The 22,592-nt window shown below is 44.9% G+C and overlaps 1 protein-coding gene across 1 annotated transcript in view; it reads left to right on the forward strand.

The window, feature by feature from the left end:
- Nucleotides 1-22,592, forward strand: part of SUCLG2 (succinate-CoA ligase GDP-forming subunit beta) — a 239,240-nt gene that overhangs the window by 144,812 nt on the left and 71,836 nt on the right. The window contains exons 8-9 of the mRNA XM_044451756.1: nt 1,989-2,150; nt 7,995-8,137. Coding sequence (XP_044307691.1) covers nt 1,989-2,150; nt 7,995-8,137 — 305 coding nt within the window. The remainder of the gene's footprint in view (nt 1-1,988; nt 2,151-7,994; nt 8,138-22,592) is intronic.

A 22,592-nucleotide genomic window follows, 5' to 3' on the forward strand; every position in this document is an offset into this window, starting at 1 on the left:
TCATTCCTATTGTTTCTCTGTCAGCATATGTATTTGAAAACAATGTTGAGGGTCTCTGTCTCTCCCTTTCATAATAAGCAATTCTTAAGGCAGGTTTGGGGTAGATGAAAGTCTGTATAATAGAGATTGCATTTGATGCTTTTCTCTATATTCAAAAATGTTTAAGAAGTACACCGTTCTAACTTACTTTCTTACTAAAGAACAGAAATGCCATCCAGATGCTTTGTTTCTAGCGATACACCCACTTCCAAGCAATAGCCCTATGTAGGCATTCTCTGCTTTTCTGTAGGGCAAAAGTATGATGTAGGATATGGATGAGCACATGAGCGGCACTCCCAGTGTCTTGTGGATTTTGCCGGCAGTGAGATGGTCTGTAAAAGGCTCTGTAAGCGCATTCGGTTGATCAGGCTAGGTTGGCAGTCGCAGAATCTCGAAGCACATTGAGCTGCGCACGCTTACAGAGCCCTTCGCATGAAGTGTAGCTGACATCCGGATGTGCGGAACAGTGAGAGCAAGGTTGACACACATGCTCCCCCCACACTTCTTTCCCTTTGTGCAAGCAGGTTAATGCCTGCCTGTTTATTTCTTTTAGGATATAAATAAAACCATGACCCATTTTAAAAGTCTCAAAGCGCATGGGAAGAAATCATACAACACAACACATTGTACAATACAGTCGTACGACCTGCCCTTGTAAAAGCACAAGTTAATGATTTTAATACTCACCCCAGCCACATGATCACCACAAATCGGGCGCACACGTGTGGTTCATCTGTGTGTGGAAGCGTGTTTCCTTGTACAGGCCTCCCAGCGAGATCAGAGTATCTGCCTCTACTGCTCTAGAACAGTAAGACACAGTGGGTTTTTTTCAAAGAAAAAGAAGTAGCCAGAAGCAGGTTTCAATAAGCGTATCAATAACTGTGGATGAAATGTAAGAATTTCATTTAAATAGAATATCAGTAGGAAAATTGTAGAGGTACGAGAGATGGTGGCTGTACGCTGCATGTCTATGAAAACTGGTCCACGGGAAAAACAGCAGGAAGGTGCTACAGTTTCTTGTGAGTTCCCATGGGCTTCTGGTTGGCCACGGGGGGAACCGATAGGCCTTTGGCCTGCTCTAGCATGGCTCTGCTTATGTTCTGAGAACTCAAGAACGGGAATGGTGTGTATCTTTTGTTGCTGACGGGTGTATCTCAGATGACTACTGTGCCTTTCAGCAGCCTCCTTCACCCCTCAGACACACTCAGACTCACATGCTGACAGAGCCGGCTGTTGAGTTAGCAGTTCTAAGAGCTTTATGCCAATTGCAAAAATGGCCAAACGCACTCCTTGAATGTCCAAGCTGGAGCTTGCTTTGATATTTGTTCAAAAGAGAAATTCATTTGTATAATCTATCATGCATGTAACCATGTGCTTTGATGGTGGAAACTATTTTATAAATATTAATGGGTGAGCTTCTCTTCCTGCGATTTTGTACATAGCCTTGCTCTTGTTAAAGGGGAATGTTCTGTAGAAATGACATTTCAGTGGCGACATTAGAAAGGTTCTAATGAGCCCTTTCAGTGGTGCAACCAGGACTCTGGGCAAAGTATGGCAGGTCCATGTATTCTCCAATGATGCAAGGAGGTGTTTGGAGTCTGGCACATCTTAATTTAAGACTCCTAATAGCTCTATGGCAAATTAAGTTTTCAGTGTGCTGTTGTACATCACATAGGATGCTAGCCTACCACACACACACACCACCTAGAGGTCTGTAAGTCTCCAAAATTGTGAATGTTGTGAGGGGAAGGGGAGGGGGAGGGCAAGGATAGGATTGTGGCTTTAGGCCTGATTTTGTATAATTTGTTAGGCAAATGAAGTAGATCTTGGAATCTGCACTTTCAGTTTGAAAAGGTTCGGTACTTGAACATCATGCACCCCCATTTGAGATTTAAAATGACTTCCACAGTAACTCTTCAATGACTTGACTTTGTTTTCCTTTCATTTAGTTGTGTGCTTTGATGCCAAAATAAACTTTGATGACAATGCTGAGTTCAGACAAAAAGAGATATTTGCCATGGATGACAAATCTGAAAATGAACCTATAGAAAATGAAGCTGCCCTCTATGATTTAAAGTACATTGGCCTGGATGGAAATATTGCATGTTTTGGTAAGCAAATATACCTTATTCAGCAACTGCATTTCTGAAATTGCCGTCTCCATAAAAATAAATCCCAGCATTTGTGTTTAAATAGTGAGCATGCTAAATAAGGAAAAGGGATGACTTGACTTTCATGAAACCAAGACTCGCTCCCGTGTACCATCAAGTGTGTCGTCCGCATGCCCAGCCGGTGTATGAACCCATTCAAGATGGGGCTGCCTCTAGGTGCCTGCTCAGCCCTTCTGAGCCCAGGCAGGGCAACCACATGGTGACAGAGAGCAGTCTAGGCCTTCTCCGTCTCCTCGGTTACGTTCATGGCTCTCTGCCCATGGAAGAGGGGAGCCTCCTGTGTCGGGGGCGGGGGTCCCACAGGAGCCTGCATGCTGGTGGCATGGGGAGCCTCCATGGGTACAGGAGCCTCTCCTCTTCAGACAGGCATCCTCCAAAAACAGAGGGCAACAAACCCAGGGCTAGGGCGTGTATTGGTGGCCTATCCAGTATAAGCTTTTTGCTGTGTCTTGACTATTTGGACAGGACACGTTTCCATTTTTCTTCCTCCTTTTTTTCTCTTTTTTCCTTCTTCTGTCCCTTAATGCCAGAACACCCAACCTTGTAATGCTACTCATGGTACATTTTTGATTTGCCCCACCCTTCTTCTGGGGTGGGAGACAACATTCCCATGGGAGGACAACCTTGGCACTGTTTTTCATTCACATTGAACATCTGGGTTTCATGGAACTCTAATTTGAATCTCGAATTGTCCAGATCATGGATAGAGCCCATATTTAAACTGCATCGCCTGCACTGGAAGTGGATAACCCCGTGTGCTGCTTCTTCCCATGGAAACCCCTTCAGTCTCTTGAAATTCCCATGGATCCTTTTGAATGGGGGAGCTCGGCACAGCATCAGGGCTTAGCATGGTTGTGCTCCTGCCAACGCACACACCCCAGAACGGTCCCCCTGGCAAAACCCCCTTGGCCTTGCTTCTCCCCTTCACCGCTGCACCTGCTTGTTCACCTCCCTCCATCTCTCTGGCCAAGATGACGGTGGTGATGAAAAGGAGGCGCAGCAGACGCCACGGCCTGCCTGCTCCCTGGTTCTCTGCCTGTCGAGCGAGCAAGAGGGAACGGTGATGAGGAAGAGGAGGGCGAGAAGCAATAGCTGCTGGCAGGGTGGTGAGAACATGGATTCACTGAGGGAGGGGGCCACTCACAAGGGTCCTCAGAAACATGATGCAGCTGGCCTGGGGTGAGTTGTGCTGGGGACAGGGGCTGATCTTCCGAAATCAGACAGAGGGACCTTCTGCAGGTAAAGTCCTTCCTCTTGCAGAAAGCAGATCCTGGATATCAAACCTCAGGTTGACTGCAGGTTTGTCATTAAACAAGATGTCACAAGCCCACCCATTCATCCCATATATGGAGCAAAGGCAGCCGTGGAAGATTGGAAACTTAATATTAAAACTGTGTCTTCTCTTTTTTCCCTCTTGCAAGGAATCCAGCTCAGCTTATTTGGTCTTCTCCATTTTATCCTCAGAGCAATCATGTGAGATCGGTTAGGGTGAGAGTCAGTCACAGGCTGGCTGACCAGGGAGTAGAACCCAGATCTCCCAAGTCTTTATCCAGCACTAACCACTGTACCACCCTGGCTCTCAGTCTTGGTGGCCAGAGCCTCTACTGTTTGGAAAGGCTTCGATTTTTTCCCTCACTGATCGAAGTAAAGTGGGCAAAACAGCTGAATCAATCCATATTCAACTTAATTGCTTCATTCATTTTTTTCTTCAAAGCCCATGTAGGAAAATAGCCTAACTTTCTTGCTACTTGTGGTCTATAGAACATAGATTTATGCTTTCCCTGCTTAATTGCAAGATACAGAGATTGTGGTAGAGCCAATTTGTTGCTTTGGTACTGAGGTCTTAATCTTAATGGAATTAACATTAAAAAAGATTTGTAGCTCATTAAACCAGTAGCACCATCAAATTATATGCCTTACACATCCCATCCGGATGGTAGCTTTGTGTTCAGTTCAAGCAAAGCCCATGTGGAATTGCATCTTATTCCAGAAAGAAAGGAAAAAAGCTTACTTTGTAGAAAAGCCATCATTTTAATGTGCTACACCATTTTTGTCTATCTCACCCAGATGAGCCAACATATTTAAAAGACAGGCAGCAGAGTTGCCAGCAATTTTCTTAAAATAAAAATTAAAACATTGTTGTGAAAGCAATAGCCAGTGGGAATTTAGTTCAAAGGAGAAGTGAGTTTTCAAATGTTTTACTATAGAGTGTTAGCTTCATGCCAAGCTTAATAAAATTAGACATGGCCAGTAAAACTGCCCGGGAAGTTAAAGAATCAGTGGTGACTGAAAAAGGTTCTATAGGGTTTCTTTTGGCTCAATAATTCCCTGGGAAAGTACATGTAAATTAGGAGCATAAAGCTGTGAAAATGGCATTATGATCAGAATAGTTAAGGCTATGTTTAGTAGGTCCCTATCATAGAAACAGAGCGAGTCAGAAGGGGTCTCCTGGGCCATCTAGTCTGACCCCTGACTCCAGCCGGCTCTGCTCATGACATGCCTACCATGTGCTTGTCCAACCCATCCTTGAACACCCTCACCAATTGGGTTTCAGTCACTTCCCATGGAATCCCATTGGGGTCCTAAAAATGGAGGAGCGTCTTATACACGGGGGGCCAAGAGGAGAACCACGGGCGCACTCGGGCGAGACTGGCGCGGTGAGGGCACATGTGCGGGGAAGCAGCGAGGTGGCGGGCGCGCATGCACGTAGCAGCAGCTTGCTCACTCGGACATTGGTAAAGTGGGCGGGGCATCCTATATATGGGGGCATCTTATAGACGGAAAAATATGGTACTTCCTGGCATCCAAATTGAAACTTGGTTCCCTGAGCTTGGCTCCATTGGAACGCGTCCTGCTCTCTGCTGCAGGAGAGAACAGGTCTCTACCCACCTCCGTGTGACACCCCCTCACATACCTACATGTTACCAACAGATCCCCCCTGAGTCTCCTCTTCTCCGGGCTGAAAAGTCCCAGTTCCCTCAGTCTCGCGTCATACGGCTTTCCCTGCAATGCAGCCACCATCCTTGTCCCCTTACGCTGCACCGACTCTAACCTGGCTATATCCTTCCTATAATGTGGAGCCCACAGCAGAAACAGCTTTTAAAAATCCCCCGACCTTCACAAAATGTCTCTACCCACCTCCATGTGACTCCTCCTCACATACCTATATGTCGCCAACAAATCCCCTCAGAGTCTCCTCTTCAGTCAAGAGGAGATCCTTTAAGGTTGTCCCAGAAATGCATCGTAATAAGGCTCCACAAGTCCCACGGAGTCTCCAGAGAAGCTTTTGCTGGCATCTGTCAGGGCTGAATTCCTTATATAGACTAAGCAAGCGGCTCTTGCAGCAGAATGGCAGAGGGCATCTCCCCTGCTGCTCCTGGCAGAGGAGCCTTGCCTCAGGGTTGGCAGCTTCACAGAACATCTTTTCCTTTCCTAAGGGAAGAAGGAGAGCCAAGCTGGGTCCAGGCAAGATCCATCAAGTCCAGCATTCTGTCCACACACTGGCCAACCAGCTTCCTGGGGGAACCCCATATGAACAGTGGGAGGGCTGCAGCCCCTCCCCAGTTGTGTTCCCTGGCGAATGATGGACAGAACCATAGCACCCCTGATGCTGAAGGTAGCATGTAGCTTTCAGGACTAGTAGCCATGGTTCAACTTCTCCTCCATGGCTTTAGCTAATCCCTTCTTAAGGTTACCCAAATGGGTGGCCAGCGCTACATCTTGTGGTAACAAATGCCATAGTTTAACTAGGAGCTGCTCAGTTCCCAGTTTGCAGTGTAGTCAGTGATACGGTTCAGGTTAAAGGAGCAAGATGCTGACGGAAGGAACCCTTACCTTCCTCAGGGGTCCACCACCACCATTTCTCCCTGGCTTTCTTCTGCTTCCCATCCTTGATTTCACCAAGAAGCAGCAAGGGAACAAAACTTCTTACAGAGATGGTTTGGTGTTGTATGCCTTTTTCCGTGCTGGAGATCTTTTAGAAATTAAAGAGAGATACCCCATTCATTTCTGCTGCCTTGATGCTCTCCCTCCCCACCCTCTTTTACCACAAGGGAATGCAATCTTTATTTCATTTTTAGAAGCCCTTTTCCCCCAGAAGATGCCACATGCACTGTAGAGTGCAGCTCCAGTTGCCCCCTCCATCTTGGATCCACCTGTGCCCAGGTGGCTATGCAGCAGCTTTGGAAAGGGATTAAATTGATTGCTGTACAGACCCTTTCTGTGTAGTTACCTGTTCACACAAGTAATGCAGAAATAGGGCTAAGCGCTGTTCTGGACCCCTTCTTTTTCCCTTTCCACCAGGACTGAAAGAGGAGCTGTATGAAGAAAATAAGGGATGTCTGATCCTATACCAGGAGCTGGCAACACCCTGATATGGCAAAATTACACGTGCAGGTTGTTGTTTAACAAAGGGGAAAGCTGGTGGACATAATAACAATGCAGGGCTTAAAACTGGCTTGCAACAAGCTCTTCTTTAACCTTTTGGTGCCCCAAAGACACTGTAGGAGCCTTTTATTTGTTTGTTCAGTAGTGCGGATGTGCCTTTGGGTTAACTCCTTTAACCCAACTCAGAGAAGGGTTGGCCTCCCAAGGTTGTTCACCCACTCCTAGCTAAGTTCACACCGACAGTGCTTTCTTTTAAGCAATCCCATTTTTATTCCCCCATGCTTTTACATTTGGGGTATTTTAAAATCTTGCTGGTTGGTTCATTTGTTTGTCTCTGCTAGCTGTTGTTAGCACAGTTTGTTGTTGCTGCTGTTAGAAGGATTTCTCATTGTGATATTTTATTTGTATAAATTGGTCTGGAACCAATTCTGGGGAAGGCCAGTATATAAATATTTCAAATAAAGAAGTATTTGCAGTGTAAAAAAGAACACATCCAGGATTTTAGCATAACTGTGACTGGGCAGCAGTGTGTCCTGTTGCACACAAACAAAACTCTGCAACAAAGAAAGGAGTTTGTCTACGGTGTCCAGCGTAAACCCAGAAGGCCCTACTCCTGGCTCTGCGATGCTGTTTTATGCCCTTCTTTCCATGTATTGACATTTTATTGAGATTCTGGAAGCTCACAGGGCCATGTGAAATTGAATACAGATTATTTATTCCTTTAATTTCCAAATATATGTACTGCAGATGCTGAGAGCATGGCTTTATTTCTGGTTGCTCCTTTCACTGTGAATTTTAAATTATACCTCTCCCTGTCTTGGTTCAAGCTGGCCTGCATTTGGAAGTACCTTCCCTTTTACGCAGTGGCGCACACACACGTGCAACTTCTCCCACCTTGCCCCAAGCCTCATTAGAAACAATGTATGTATGGCGTAAACACCGAGCAACCAAATGCCCTTCTTCCCCTTCTGGTTCTGTGTACTGAGATGAGGAGTGCAGGAGGGAGCAGAATGGCAGTGCATGGCTTTCTGTCTCCCCAGAAGTCTTGTGGGTTCCAAGCCCTGCTGAAAGAGACATCAGCAATATCTTGTGGCTCACTTCCTTACAATCCCCCTGATTGATTAATATTTTCCATTATCTGGCTGAACTGAACTTGATGAAGTCAGTAGATTCCATTGGAACCCAGAGGACTTGCAAGAAAACTCAATTTGGGGTGGTGTGTGGATTTCCTTTCAGGCCTAATTCTTTCCTTCTCCCTCTGTTCCTCTTCTTTCCTCACTTCCTTTCTTTTCCTTTCCTCCCCCACTCCAATCTCCTAATATTGGCATTTTTAAGCTACATTCACGCATTCATATTTTACCCTTTAAAAATATAACCATCTGACTCTCTTAATTGCAGTTAATGGCGCTGGGCTTGCTATGGCAACCTGTGATATAATTTCCCTTAATGGTGGAAAGCCTGCCAATTTCCTGGATCTTGGCGGAGGTGTGAAGGAAGCGCAAGTATATCAAGCATTCAGATTGCTCACTGCAGATCCCAAGGTAAACTCTACTGACTTTTGCACCAAATATTCCTTATTGTTCTTAGGTGTTGTCTTAATAAATATACTTACTATACTTCCCAATGAAAGGCTCCTATTGCGGCCAAAGGGCATTGTGGAGCTATTCCATCTTCTCTTCCTTAACAGATTTTTTTTCCTGATGGGAAAAAAAGATGGAAGAAGCAATAGGAAAGCATGGGAGGGCCACAAATGGAAGATGACAATATCTGGTCTGCCCTTCCCCATAAAATTCCATGAACAAGGCAGTGTTGTCGAGCAGTACAAGCCTTGTCTAGAAGCCCATGAAAGCACAGCTGGGAAAATGGCGTTAAACACACCTGTTTTCTGAAACAGTGACACCTGCTCTTCACATCTGCTCCATCTAGTTCAACCCTGAGAATTTTATTCTAAAGGCTCACATCCTGAACCTGCAACATACAGACCCACCCACATCACAGTGCTAATCCAAGCCTTGCTGATATGCAGGATGCTGCTTCTGCGGCACATCTGCATTCTGGGCCATATAACTGGGTTGCTCATGTCTACACTTACTCTGTGAGATAAGCTCATTCTGAAGCTAGGCTCAGCGTAGGATCTCAGAGAAGCCTGGAGGAATTGGCCTAGGGTGGGGAAAGGATGGCCTTCCCCTTCCCCCTGAGGCACCTTTTCAGACTTGATATTACCTCAACATCACAGTGTGATCAAGCTGCAGGGAAGTATTCCTAGCTTAAATCTGCCACTGGAAAGCTTTCAACTGCTTTACATTGAGACTTTTCATTTTTCGAAGCCAACAAAAATAGAAAGCGTTTTGGAGTATGGCCAGTCCATTTCATCCTACAGGACCCCCTGCTGGTGGTGTAGGAGCCATCCCTTTGCAGCAAGCCCCCACACCACTGTGCTTAGCATCTGAGCACCTAAAATACATTGCCCCCTCTCACATCCTTGCTCAGCAGCACTGGGATCTGCTCCACTGTAGTGTGATACCCTGCTACTGTAGCATACGCGCATATGCCATCCCAGTGAAAGAACCAGGTGTAGCCACAGTTTCCATTTGATTGGCGCCATCCCTCTGGCCACGGCGTCAGTGGGAAAATGCATCTGTTCCCCAGCCACCTGGAATCACACCCAAGGGAAGCAGCCCCCATGCTTCTGGAGGAGTGTGTAAATAAAGAGAATGGGCAGGATCAGTGAGGCAGGAAGGGCCGATATAATAGCCATTGCCCCTGTAGTTCATGGACTCAGATTACTTCTGCGGGAGTGTGGCATCTTTCTTTATTCTAGCAGCATGGGGCTAAGGAAACAGCAACGTGAGTACATTTCTGCACCCATTTTTGCATAACTAGCTCCAAAGCGCCAGGCTCCTTCGGTTCCCTGCCTTCTGTGTCGAAATATTCAGAGGAGCAGCTACATTTGATCGTATCTTTTTTATCTTCCTCAATGTTATTGAATAATCCTATTTTCTTTTATCTGCTGCTTTGTTTTACTCTTTTGTCTTAGCTGTTTTATTTAATATTATCCATTTGCCCTTTCTGTTTTTTCATGGAAAGAATGGGCTTTGCTTTCTGAGCCAGAGAAACACCTCTGTGCCTGCCTAAGTTTGCCTCTCTGCCTCTCTGTTCTCTTCCACGCAGTCCACTTTTTTGCTTTCTCTGTTCTCGTCCAGCCGGCCTCCTGCTGGTTTCCAGAATTCATCTCTTTTTAAAGCCTCCCACTGGATAAGTTGAGCCCACTCCTGGAATAAGTGCCCCGGCAAAATCAGTGCGCCTGCCCTTGGGCACTTTGCTAATAGGAAAGTCAAACCTTGGCATGTGGGTACAATTGGTGCCTGCGGCTTCATCCACCATAGATTTCAAATCAGACAGAAATTATTACCACCATCCTTTTTAAAAATAACCTTTATTACTTTGGCTATGTCTCTCTGTACAGCAGCTATTGTTCCCTTTCCATTTTTTTAAAATTGCGGTTCTCTGCAAATGAGGCACTTCTGAACTGCCTGGTCCCTTGGCCCGGCAGTGGACCAGTTGTTTAGGCCTTTGCCCCTCGGGGCTGCGGGGGCCGTAGGTGACACTGCTGCTGTGCCGACAGGCCATCGGAGAGATAATTCTAGCTTTCACTTCCTGCGGTGACTTACTGAGAGGTAATGTGTGTGGGGAGATGGGGGGATTAAATTGGGATTTTCAAGGAAATATTACAGGTGATCAGTCTCCTATTAAACGCAGACATGCATCAGCTATCCATGGTGTTTGAAGAAGAATTACAAATTGCCTTTTATTCATAATAGCCTTTCCTGCTGGGCCGTTTCAGGCCATGTACGAGCTGCTGGAACATAATGGCTAAGGACATATTTGCAAGGCTGGTTTTAAGTTCTGCCTGCTCTCCTTCCATTTCTCTCATTGCCTCCCATTTATCTGCCCCTAGCTACCTCCTGTTCATGCCCATGTTGCTAACAGGAGCTGTTCTGCCTGCCTCTTCTGCCCCTGTAAGGCCGTCATTAGCAGCAAGATATTCATTGCGCGAGTCAGAAGGAACATTGGCGACCCCCCTCTTAAACACCTACGCTGGCCTCTTCTCTGCTCCTGATTGTGCCTCCTAGAAGGCCTCCACGCTGCTGCTGCCTCCTCTACAGTATTCAGATCTCCTCAGAAGTCACCCTTGTGAAGCTTTTGTCACAGCCTCCTAGTCCCCAAGCTATTATATAGCTTGGCCTGTAAGTCCGCCAATAAATATACAGACTGAAGGGACCGCATCTTGCTCCTTGCTTCCACTTCCTCTATTGTTTTCCCCTTTGACAAGCAGGGCTGACCCCATCGTGCGGCATCTGCCTCAGGCAGCAGACTTTTCATGTCATTCAGGGGCAGCAAAGCACTACTCATTTTCAGCACAACTCTTTGCTTGTCCAGACAGGTGACAGGCCTAATGCTCGGCCTTCTATCTGGGGAATACTATCCGAGGACTGCACTCGTAATTTATTGTTTTCGTGGTATTTTTTACTGTTGTGAATGTAAACAGTATAGAGGGAAGGGTCTTGTGGCATTTTCTGTATCAGGTAACAAAATAATTTTGCTGGTTCTGGATACTGTGCACCTTGACTTGAGGGAGGGCGAGAACCTTTTGCTGCTGTGCTTCAGGAAGCAAGGTTTGTGGCTAGACCTGATGACAAATTTAAGGTTGTACGTACCTTGGGGCAGGGGTCTGCAGTCTTGTACTCCATCCAGCACCGAGCACACTGATGGTTCTAGTCAAATACTTAATAGTAACACTGCAGCTGCCTCTGCTACAAGAGGAAGCAGTGGCAATAAGTCTGTTGCTCATCTCAGGCACGTGCTCTTCAGATTGCAAGACGTTGTCCAAAGGGGGCCCTTTGGACCACCTTTCCTGCCACAATTTGAACCCTAATGCCATGCTTCTCCTACTCTTAAATCTCTAGGGCAGGCCTCAGTAATGCTGTTTAGTTTTTCCACCTGAGGAAGCTTTGTTGACATGGCCAGGAGAAAGGTCTGCTTGTAGTGACTACTCGCTGGCCCAGCCCATTGCATCTCTGAACTGAACATTGGCATTCTTTCTGGGGTGGGGGAGAGGTGGGAGTTTGCTTCAGATGAGAAGTGATAATATTGGTGAGGGTAAGAGAGGTTTCTGGGAAAATCTAGTGTTTGCCATCAATGTCTCATTGTAATTAAGCTCTGTAAGTAGCACAGGAAGAAGAAAACTCCCTGTTTATCCAGATTATGGCTTTCTCAGTGGCTGAATCTTTGTCCCAAGATAATAATCAGCCTTTCCCAGCCTGGCCCCCAGTTCAAATACAACCTCCATCATCCCCCAGCCTGCATGGGTGGGAATTGTAGGTGAACACATCTGGAGGGCGCCAGGTTGAAGAAGGCTGAATTAAGTAATCTTTGTCTTTGCTGTGCTCCATTGGTAATTGGTGGTCTTTCTCTTTAGGGCACAATCCTATGCACGGCTAGGCATAAAAAGTCATAAAACTCCCAGCATGCCCCAGGCAGCATGGGTTGCTGAGGCATGCTGGGAGCATGCTGGGAATTGTATGACATCTTTATGCCTAGCCATGCATAGGGCTACACCTTTAAATAAGCATTTGACTCTGTTGTTGCTTAATTAGACTAACTGCTAGTTTGAAAGTGTTTTGGCTTTGCTGCTGCTCTTGTAAATGTGTTTTAATGATAGCTGTTCTTGCCTTGATGTTATCTAAGCCACTTTGAGCAACTCCTTTTTCCTTTCAAAATAAAAAAATAAACCAGCAGTCGCACAATGGAGCCGCCATGCAGCTCTGCCTCGACAAGGCCCCTGTCACATTCAGACAAACACTCATTTGTCAACTTTTGATAGCAAATATGAGAGAAGAAGAAGAGAAGAATATGGGAGAGAAGAAGTCTCCTTGAAATTAAGATCATAAGAAGAAGAGCCGGCTGGACCAGAGCGAAGGTCTCCCTAGTCGCTTCTCACCGTGCTCAACTGGATGCCTCAGCGCAGCCCACAAGCAGAATATGGGTGCTCTTGATCCCAGTAGCTGTTCCTGCAAGGCACTCTGTCATTCTGGACATAAGGGGTCGCCACAATGAGTAGTAGCCAGAGATGAATTCATTCTCCATGCTTCTATGATCGAGTCTGAACCCTAGAACCTTACACAATACACTATGGAATTCCATATTCCTGTGACCCATTTGTCACTATGACCAAGGCAGAAGGGTCACACCAAATGGTTTTTGCATATAGCTACCATATACATTACATTATAGGCATAGTAGCTACAGCATACAGGCATCATACATAGAAACAGGGAAACATGGAGCGAGTCAGGAGGGGCATCCCAAGCCATCTAGTCTGACCCCCAGCTCCAGCCGGCTCCACTCATGACATGCCTACCATGTGCTTGTCCAACCTATCCTTAAACACCCTCACCATTGGGGCTTCAACCACCTCCCGTGGAAGCCCATTCCATACCCTCGGGGTCCTAACCATCAAGAATTACTTCCTGGCATCCACCCTAAATCTTGGTTCCCTGAGATTTGCTCCACTGGAACACGTCCTGCCCATCTCCACTCACTGTGGAAGGTCTGCTGTAAACTTTTTAAAAATCTATCTATGTAACATAAGCAAGGCAGAAAAATAAATAATGGTTCAAGGGACATAAGATTATGCACAGTTTTATACACACTTAGGAGGAAACATCTTTAAACTCAACATGACATCTTTCTCAGTAAACACAGAGATGATTGTGCTGATGAAGTAGCAACTGTGAGAATTCTTGGTAGCCTTTACAGTCACTCTCTGGATCACCATTGTGTAGGCAAAGTTTTGGCTGCTGGGGGGTGGGGTACAGAAATGAAATTAAAAAGAACAACTAGATTGCTTTTCTAGAATCTATAACAGTTGTAACATTATTAAAGGGGGCAAGAAATTAACAGAGCAGCATGGGGTCCTAGATATTAGCAGCTAAATTGCTGTGGTATCACAGGCCTTTACTTCCATTGGAAGGACAAAGGGGGAGGCAAAGGGTGGACCTCTTGGGATGGACTGTTCTAGGGTCTGGGGTAAGCCAGTAAATATTCCCACCATGAATGCTGCCCCATGTAAAAGTGACCAAGCAGAGCATAAAGCATGCTAACATTTCTTTATTTGATTTTGAAATTGTCTGTCGCACACCTTGAGTGCCAATTGACTTTCCTGGATTTCTTGCAGACAAAACTATGGTTCCTTAATTCTCAGCCTCTCTGACTGGCAAAATAAAATCTTTTGTCCAAGATCTTGAGAATTTGAGATAGTTTAGAAATTGTGAGCAGGGCAGGGCTATATTAAAGCTGCTAATAAATGTATTTTTAATGAAAGCATGTGGGATTTTTTTCCAGTGACAGATATTCTAGAGAGATTCAGGAATGTTGTCAAAATGAAACAGCATCCAAAGTTAAATCACACATAACCCCCCCCCCCACTCTTCTTTAATGTAACATAAGTTAGGTTTAAGAAATAGAAAGGGGTGGCATCTGTTTTGGATAGAGAAAAAGCTTCTATTTATGACATTTAGAATATGGTCAATAATAGCATCAGAACTTTAATCAGTTCAGCTGATTATTAATAACTGTTTACTTGTCATATTCAGCAGAAATTATATTGACTGACATTTCTCCAACACAGTAAAATGTTGGCTATTGGCAGTTGTTAGCTCACATAAATGGAATAACTGATGACAAGCTTAATTTGTTTTTTTCTTCTGGCATGTCTCAATCCAAACACAGACTGTTGTTTTATGAATATGGAATAAGCATTTCTTATTCATGTCACTTTTCTTAAGCTTGTTTACTTCTGTCCAACGAATCACTTCTGTCCAATGCAGTGAAGGTAAAATAATGGCAGGAGAACATCAATACCATTATGTTGTATGTATGAATTGGAGGTCTTGCAGCTTTCCTTTTTCAAGACATCTCTGGCAGTGAACAGAATCCTGAGGGAAGGTATCATTAAATAGCTCTGCCGTTTGCTTATTTTTCAGCTGTCATGTGTGTCAAAATAATACAATTTGTTCGTTTTTAAATATATTTTTACTACTACTATTCTCCATCTGATTTGATGAATTCTTAGGGTTTATTCTCCTAAAATTGCAGCTTGTTCCACACCATAACAGGTGGCTTGTGCAATTATCTAGCACTGTGGAGGTCAAATGGTGATAGGGTGGAAGGGAGAAGAGATGTAAATGATTTTTGAAATATATAGCTAAGCAAAAAAGTGGAGAATATTGAAGGAGAAGAGAAAGCGGCACAAACCAGTGAGCATCTGCAGAGGATTTTGGAAGCCTGTCCCATTCACTTAGGATAACTCTGGCTTCCAGTGGAATGCATAATGTTACCTGGAAGGATCATTTTGAGCAATCAGGTTTTCATCCATACGCATCCAAAGCAATTTGAGATAGCTGGACACTTAATAAGTAGTTTAAAGGACCCTATGGCTCCTGCCAGTCAAATGATTGGCAAGACCCTCCAACCCCTTTGTCAGGCACTATGGCCTGCAGTGCCCACTCTTCTGTAGGTTTACATGCTCCTTGTGCATGCCAATTAGACATTTGTTGTGTCTGCTCTCCGCTCATTTTTTTCCTTGCCCGTGTACTCTTGCACTAGACGCTGGATCCTGCACGGCTCTCTGGCCTGCACTTCAACTTTAGGACCATCCCACCCTTTCCTGGTTAGATTGAGAGAGTGAGCATACCTCACAGATACAGGCAAACCTGACATGGACCCGAAACAGACTGATCCCGCCATCCCTAGGGGTGGTTGCTTGGCTGAGGAGGTGGTATTCAGCCTTTTGTGCATAGGGCTGCACTTTCCTAAATCCAGGGTGGGCAACCTTTTATGATCATCCAAATGTTGTGCAGCTTGCATCAGCATTTACCATTGGCCATGCTGTGTAGGGTTACTGCAGGTTGTAGGCTAAAATATCTGGAGGGCCACAAAATGCCCATCCTTGCTCTAACGGATAAAGTTCGCAGTTCGGCAGTACCGTTTGGTCTGGCGCTGCTTGAGAGGCCTTCCATGGTTATGACTGGTGTCCAAGGTACAGCTCCTTCTAGGCAGAGAGGTAAATTAGTTCATCTGACATTTGTTTTAATTTAAAAGCAGCCATGGAGTTAAGGAAACTGTACCACAGTATCATTGAAAGATGGGAAGGGACTGGTTATTTAAGCATTGTATTCTGCATTGTTTTCCCAACCAGTCATCATCCTGAAGCTGCTGCTGGCCTCACTGGGTAGAGGTAAGGAATTAAAATGCAGGAATCTGTTTTCTATTTCTAGCCATGGGGCTAACACTAGCTTTGCTAGATGATTTTGATCAGGAAACGTGTGTTGGGGAGAAGCATTAACTGAGGGGTTGGCCCTCCAGATGCTTTGGTGTACAGTTCCTGTCAGCACTCTCAATTGCTGAGCTGTCTAGACTGATAGGCCAAAACATCTGGAGAGACACAAGTTGCCCACCCTGAGTTAATGCTCTATTCTGTAATCCAAATCCCAGTTGATCTCCACAATTCAACCATGGGTTTTCCATATTCCGTGTTAGATAGCCCTTAATTATATCAATGCAGGAAGGGGCTGAGGTTAGTTGTTCCTGACTGAAGCACATTTGGGGGCTGCCCATAGTATCCCAAAGCAAATTGGACTTAAGTAACTTGGTCTGTTATTCCATTCTGTTAATTCCAGGCATGTTGGTTTGCTTAAGGCAATTCAGAGCAGTGTTAAAGAGGGTACTTCATTACTGCAGTGTTTAAATCAATCTCACATAAACAATTGTATTTCTTGAGTACAATCCAGACAAGATTAAGAGTGTTTGTGTTCCATTAAAACCTATGGTACATAAGTTCACAGCCAAGTACTTAAAACTGTGATCCTGTCGCTACAGACCTGGGAGCCAGCCCAAGGAATTCAATGAAACTTATTTTCAAGTAGGCAGGTATAGGATTGTGCTCTAAGCCTCACTGAGCTTAAGGGGGCTGGGGAACCTCTTTCAGATCAAGGGCCAAATTCAGTTTCGAAGCAGTACTCAGGGACTGCGTTCTGGTGCTTGGCTGGGACTGAAAGCAAAAGACCCTGGGCCAAAAACAGAAACTGTATTTCAGTTTTAAAGTTTTTTATGCCAGAGAAGCATAGGTATGGAGAAAAGCTCACAGTAGCTGGGGAACCACCCACCCATAGGTGGTTATGGGCAAGGGCCATGGCCCCCGGGAAAGCCATGGCCCTTTCTACCCTAGGAGGACCAGATGCGAACCCTGGGTCCTCCACTGATTCAAGGGAGCAGAGGGGTGCTTTGCTTCACCTGGATTGCACTTAATTGCCATGGAAAACTCTGTCGAGCCTTTTCTGCTCCATTTTAAGGGGACGGCATCAGACCTCCACCCCTGCTGTCCAGTGTCATTGCCGGCACACAGCACTGAAGAAAGTAAAGTATAAACAGCATTCGGTTCTAAATGCATTATAGTATGTAGCAGTGGATCTATTTGACTTGTCAAATTGCACACCATTAGGTAATAGAGAAGCAGAGATATTTTTTCAGTGGTCATTAACAAGCCTTTTGAATTCTGATTCAAATACCATGCATCTTTTACATGCCTCATTGCCCAGTTCTTCTTTGCACAGCATGAAAGCGTCTTTCATTTGTGGCGTCTTTCTTTCTTTTTTGCAGTCTCTCATCAAAGAGTGATGCGAGAAGCACAGTATGAACTTCCTTGGAAGCTTGGGGAGAGTTGACTTAATGAAAAGAAAGTTTGTTAATGGGCGTAGTACTAATAGCATTTCCGCTGCGGGCTGCAGCTCCTCGCATGTCCAGGAATTTGTCTTTTTTCAAAGGATGCAGGTTCAGGTCCTGGCAACCTTGCTTAACGGGTCTTAGCTAACAAAGCTGGGGAGGTCTGGGGTGCTACAGAACTGGTAGCCAGAATAAGATGTTGCTGGTCTAGCTGGACTTGGCACAGGATGTGGGCCATGTCATAAAGATAAGATGCCTTATCTTGAGTCACACCACTGGCCCAGCTGGCCCTTTGTGTGTGTGCAGGGGTGTGTGCTAGCACTCAGCATGCTAAGGTCCTTTAATGTTAGACACATAAAAACAGAGTGAGTCAGAAGGGGCTTCCTGGGCCATCTAGTCTGACCCGTGGCTCCAGCCAGCTCCGCCCCTGACATGCCTACCATGTACATGTCTAGCCTATCCTTGAACACCCACTCCAATGGGGATACAACTACCTCCTGTGGAAGCCCATGCTGTACCCTTGGAGTCCTAGCTGTCAGGAAGTACTTCCTGGCATCTGAATTGAACCATGGTTCTCTGAGATTGGCTCCTTTGGAGCGCATCCTGCCTTCCTCTGCAGGGAAGACCAGGTCTCTACCCACCTCTGTGTGACATCCCCTCACGTACCTACATGTCGCCAACAGATCCCCTCAGAGTCTCCTCTTCTCCAGGCTGAAGAGACCCAGTTCCCTCAGTCTCGCCTCATACCCCATCCCCTGCAAACCGGCCACCAACCTTGTGGCCCTACACTGCACTGACCTGGCTATATCCTTCCTGTAATGTGGAGCCCACAGCTTTTTTAAATCCCCTGACCTTCATAAAATGGCTTTTCCCGCAGCCCAGGAGACTGCAGTTCAATAGGAGAGAAAAAATAAAGCATTCCCCTGGTTGTACAGTACCTTGGATTGTGGCCCAATAACTCATAGAGGTTCAGGGTCATTTTATATGCTGAGGCTAGGTTTCTCTATTATTTATTTTGCTCATTTAATTAGCTTCTATACTGCCCAATTGCCAAAGGTCTCTGGGCAGTGAACAACACTCATAAATACAGATAAAACAATATAGAATAAAACAATAGTAAAATCATAAAATTGCATTTAAATCACACTTTTTACAACTGAACAGCTAAAACTAGTCTACTGCTGGACCTGCAGAAAAACAATTGGCAATCTTCTTGCCCCAGTGTGCTATTTGAAGTTGGTAAATGCCTCCCTGGTGCCAAAATGATTATAAAACTAGTCCCCATTGGGGAAATCATCCCATAATTTGGGTGCTACCACAGAAAAGGCCCTCCTCATTGGTATCAGTCAAGCCTCCCTTGGGGGTGGGATTCAGAGGAAAGCTCAGATGTTGATGTTGTGGGTGGATGGGAGGGGCAGAAATCCTTGTACATTTGTAGCAAATTTCTCAGGACAAGGGGTCTTAAGAAATGCATGCTGCTGAAGGATCAACACCATAGATGCTTAGCTTCTCTGGGCAGATTGCAGTCTACATACTAACACATGCTAATGGTTTTACACCTGGGATGGGCAACATACATCCCTACAGATTTTTCACCTAGAACTCCTATCAGCCCAAGCCAATATAGCCAGTGTTGAAGGATCATGGGAGTTGCTGGCCAAAGCATCTGTTGGGTCAAAATTAGCATCGAAGGCAAACCCAGCTACAAAAAAGTATGTGAAATACGCTCAGTATTTGGCTTAATGAAAAGGTGTTCCACAATAGTGAGGAAAGACTCTCCGTAGGATGTCAGGCACAGAATTTGAATGTAGATGAAAGATTGAGTGGGACCTTCTTGTATTAGAGGTAAACATATATGCCCAACCGCCCCTTGAGATCGGCGGGGGAGGCCCTTCTCCGGGAACCCTCCATGAAAGAAATTAGGAGGGTGGCTACTCGGAGGAGGGCTTTCTCTGCGGTGGCGCCTAAGTTATGGAACGCGCTCCCCAGAGAGGTCCGCCTGGCACCGTTGTTATTTGTTTTTCGGCGCCAGGCGAAGACCTTTTTATTCAAGCGGCATTTTAACTGTTAATATTATTGGATTTTATCTGGCCGGGGCGGCTTATTTTATACTGTATTTTTGTATTTTTAATTTAATGTTTATATTTTTGATTTATATTATAATTATTTTAACTTATTGTTGTAAGCCGCCCCGAGGCTTCGGCGAATGGGGCAGCATAAAAATGTTTTAATAAAATAATAAAAATAAATAAATAAATAAACAAATAAGCACATTGTAATTGGGCTCAGGAAACAAAATAAGAAGCCTATATGGATTCTGGAGCATTGATTTTATTCTGGTTCAAGAGCTGACCCCCGAGTTCTTCACTTTGTACTCTGAAAAGTGGAACGATGTCACTTTTTTAGCCTTTGAGTTGTGTTTGTTGTGGCACTTTTACCCTAACTTTTGCTAGGGCAGATTCAAGGCGGCTCTCAGTAAAAATGCTAAAATGCAATGAAAAAGCACATTATTAGTGATTTTGCTGCGGCACTTAGTCCAATTATGTTTTTTATTGACAACCGTGCATTCAGCCAAGCAATTTTCATTTTATACTGTTGCTTTTCTTGCATTTAATTTTGTTTCAAGTATTTCCCATTCCCTGCCCCCTGTTTGGGGAGCAAGCGTTTTTGCCATGATTTAGTGTGCTGTCCTTCCTTATTACAAGGTGGAACCTTCATTTGCTGTGTGGGCATTTTTCAACCCATTGGAAGGAGAAGTGATTTAATACCTTTTTTATTTGATGAATGGAGATGTGAGAGTTTGCTTAGACTGGGGGTGTTCGTGCAGGTTGTGTCAAACTGAGTCACAAAGTGTTAAGCTGGCAGGAGCCGGGACAAAAGGCTTGATGCCAGCAAGGCTTAATTAACTGGTGAAGTATTTTGACAAGAGCGGAATTGCTTTTCTTTGCAGCTAGAGATTAACATGTATCGCTGCCAGCTTACCCATAGGGAAGGGATGGGCCATTGGTTGCCCATGGGCCTCATTTGGCTCCCAAAATATTTTGGGGCACAGTTTAAAGTTACTGTTGGTGATGGTTACTGTTAATACCTGGAAAGTCCTGGACTGAGAGATGCTGCTGACACCTAAGTCATTGGGGTTCCTGATCCCATGCAGCTTTTATTTTGAAAGTTATAGGTGCTAGCCATGCTGCTCAGCCTGTTTTGAGGGTGGAGTTCTGTCCCATGGGTTGTGCCTGCAGCACTCAAAACTTCTAATTTGCTCAGGAGCCCCTCACCAATATAGGAGTCCTGTTATTTGCAGAGAGTCTGCATTATCTGCATCAACCTGGCTGGACCCTCAGTTTGGCTGTGGAGGTCGTACTGCCAGGGGCCACCATCAGGCTGGCAGGCCCCAGTCTCATGGCACACTGTTCCAAGTGAGGGGCACCTGGCTTTCTACTGGATTGTTTTTAATTGGGCTTTAAAGATCTGTGTGCTTCAGCCCATTTTTAATTAATACTGGTCTACATATGCAGTCACTTCATAAGGTTTTACTGCTTTTAGCCCATGAAGATTGCAACTAAAGTGCTACTACTCCAGCTTACCTTTGTATCACACTCGTTCTTCACGTGTGAGAACATTTAATTTAGAGCAGTGCAGAACTGCAGTATTTTGGAACCAGGCTCCAAGAACCATGGAGAGATCTGAAAATCTGTTTCCCTTTTCTACACTTTTCAGAAGCATATCGGTGTTGGCTGCTGTTTTATAGAGCTGGATCCAGATTTAAACTTGATCAGTTGCACTAATGGAAGTGGGCATCCTCACCCCCTCCTTCTGTAGCTGCCCCTCCAGGTCCCTGCAAATGCTACACAATGAGTCAAGAGACCCTGCTGAATGATTTGTGATTTGAGGGAAGAGCGGATTCCCAAAATGCCAATGGAAGGAACTTTGGGGAGCAGATTTCACAAAGATCCCTTCCTTTCTTGAAGGCAGATCCTGAATCCAATCAATCTATGAAAGTACTTTTTTAACTTTGAGGAAAGGAAAAATACTCTCCATGCCATGTTCAAAGGATAGAGAAACTGGCACTTGCTTCTCCCTATGTCAGCTAGGCCCCTAGAATGCATGGGGCGCATCCAACAGGGGTGCTTCTGCCCCATGGATTCCCTTCTGCAAGAGGCAATTCCTGCTGATTCCATTGCCTAAGCAGGACTCGCTACTTGCACAAGGAGGATTTAGTGGTATCCAGAGGAAGCCCAGGAACAAATGGAAATGCTTGTTCTGGAAGGAGGCAGAACTGATGAGGCCTCTGCTAAACTGCCTTTTTCCATAAATGATCATTTACACTCATTTCAGGTTGCCCCCGGAAGGACTGAATCTTCTGCCTCCATTTGGGAGCTACCTGCAGAGCAGGGTCCATGTGGAGAGCAGGAGAATCAGCAGTGGGGCATAATATCCATTTATACCAAGGGTGCCATTTCCATATGAACATAATGGATCAAACCAAAGGGTTTTCTCTCTCTCCCCCTCTTCCTCCCCTCCTCCCTCAAAAATCTAAGGACGCTTCTTTCAAGCAGTGTTTAAAAAAGAAAGAAAAAGCTTTAATTTGGTTTGCAAGCACATGCCAGGTTGCGTTGAACTCACAAACAAACTCCAGCTGAGAATTTTATTAAGCATAAGAGTTTTTGGAGCTTTATCCTTGTTGACAAGGTATGTCAACAGTACATGATTAAAGCAAATGCATTAAGACAAAAATATGTACTTTCTCCCATGGATGATAGTTCGTTATTTTATTTCTTGAATTAATTATTTCTGTGGGAACCAAAAAGGGAGTTCTTTAAGACATGGGTTTTTCTAGCTTTAGTTTTTGGCAAACAAAACTAGATTGGTGGGGAGGGCAGAATTTTTTTTTTTTTAAAGTAACTCCCGATTAAGCTATCCTTTCTAGATCCTATTATTGGCTTCTAAAAGGCAAGCCTTTCAAAAAAAAAAAAAAAAAAAAGCAGGGCAAGGGGGAGAAATCAATTACAGTTTAGAGTCATGGTCGGTATAGGGAGGGGAATGAATGAGCAGAGTCAATATTTTATAGTTAGGTGATGAAACTTGAATGCCTGATGCCCAGCAAATCATTTGATTTAAAGGTTTTGGGACTACAATGCATGACTTTTCATTGAAGAAATATAAAAGAGCAAATTACTGTTTGCTGGAAAGTCGCAGAAACCTTATCAGAATTGT

Source organism: Varanus komodoensis, unplaced genomic scaffold (assembly GCF_004798865.1).
Source record: "Varanus komodoensis strain SLA01 unplaced genomic scaffold, ASM479886v1 scaffold6_4, whole genome shotgun sequence".
Lineage (NCBI taxonomy): Eukaryota > Metazoa > Chordata > Lepidosauria > Squamata > Varanidae > Varanus > Varanus komodoensis.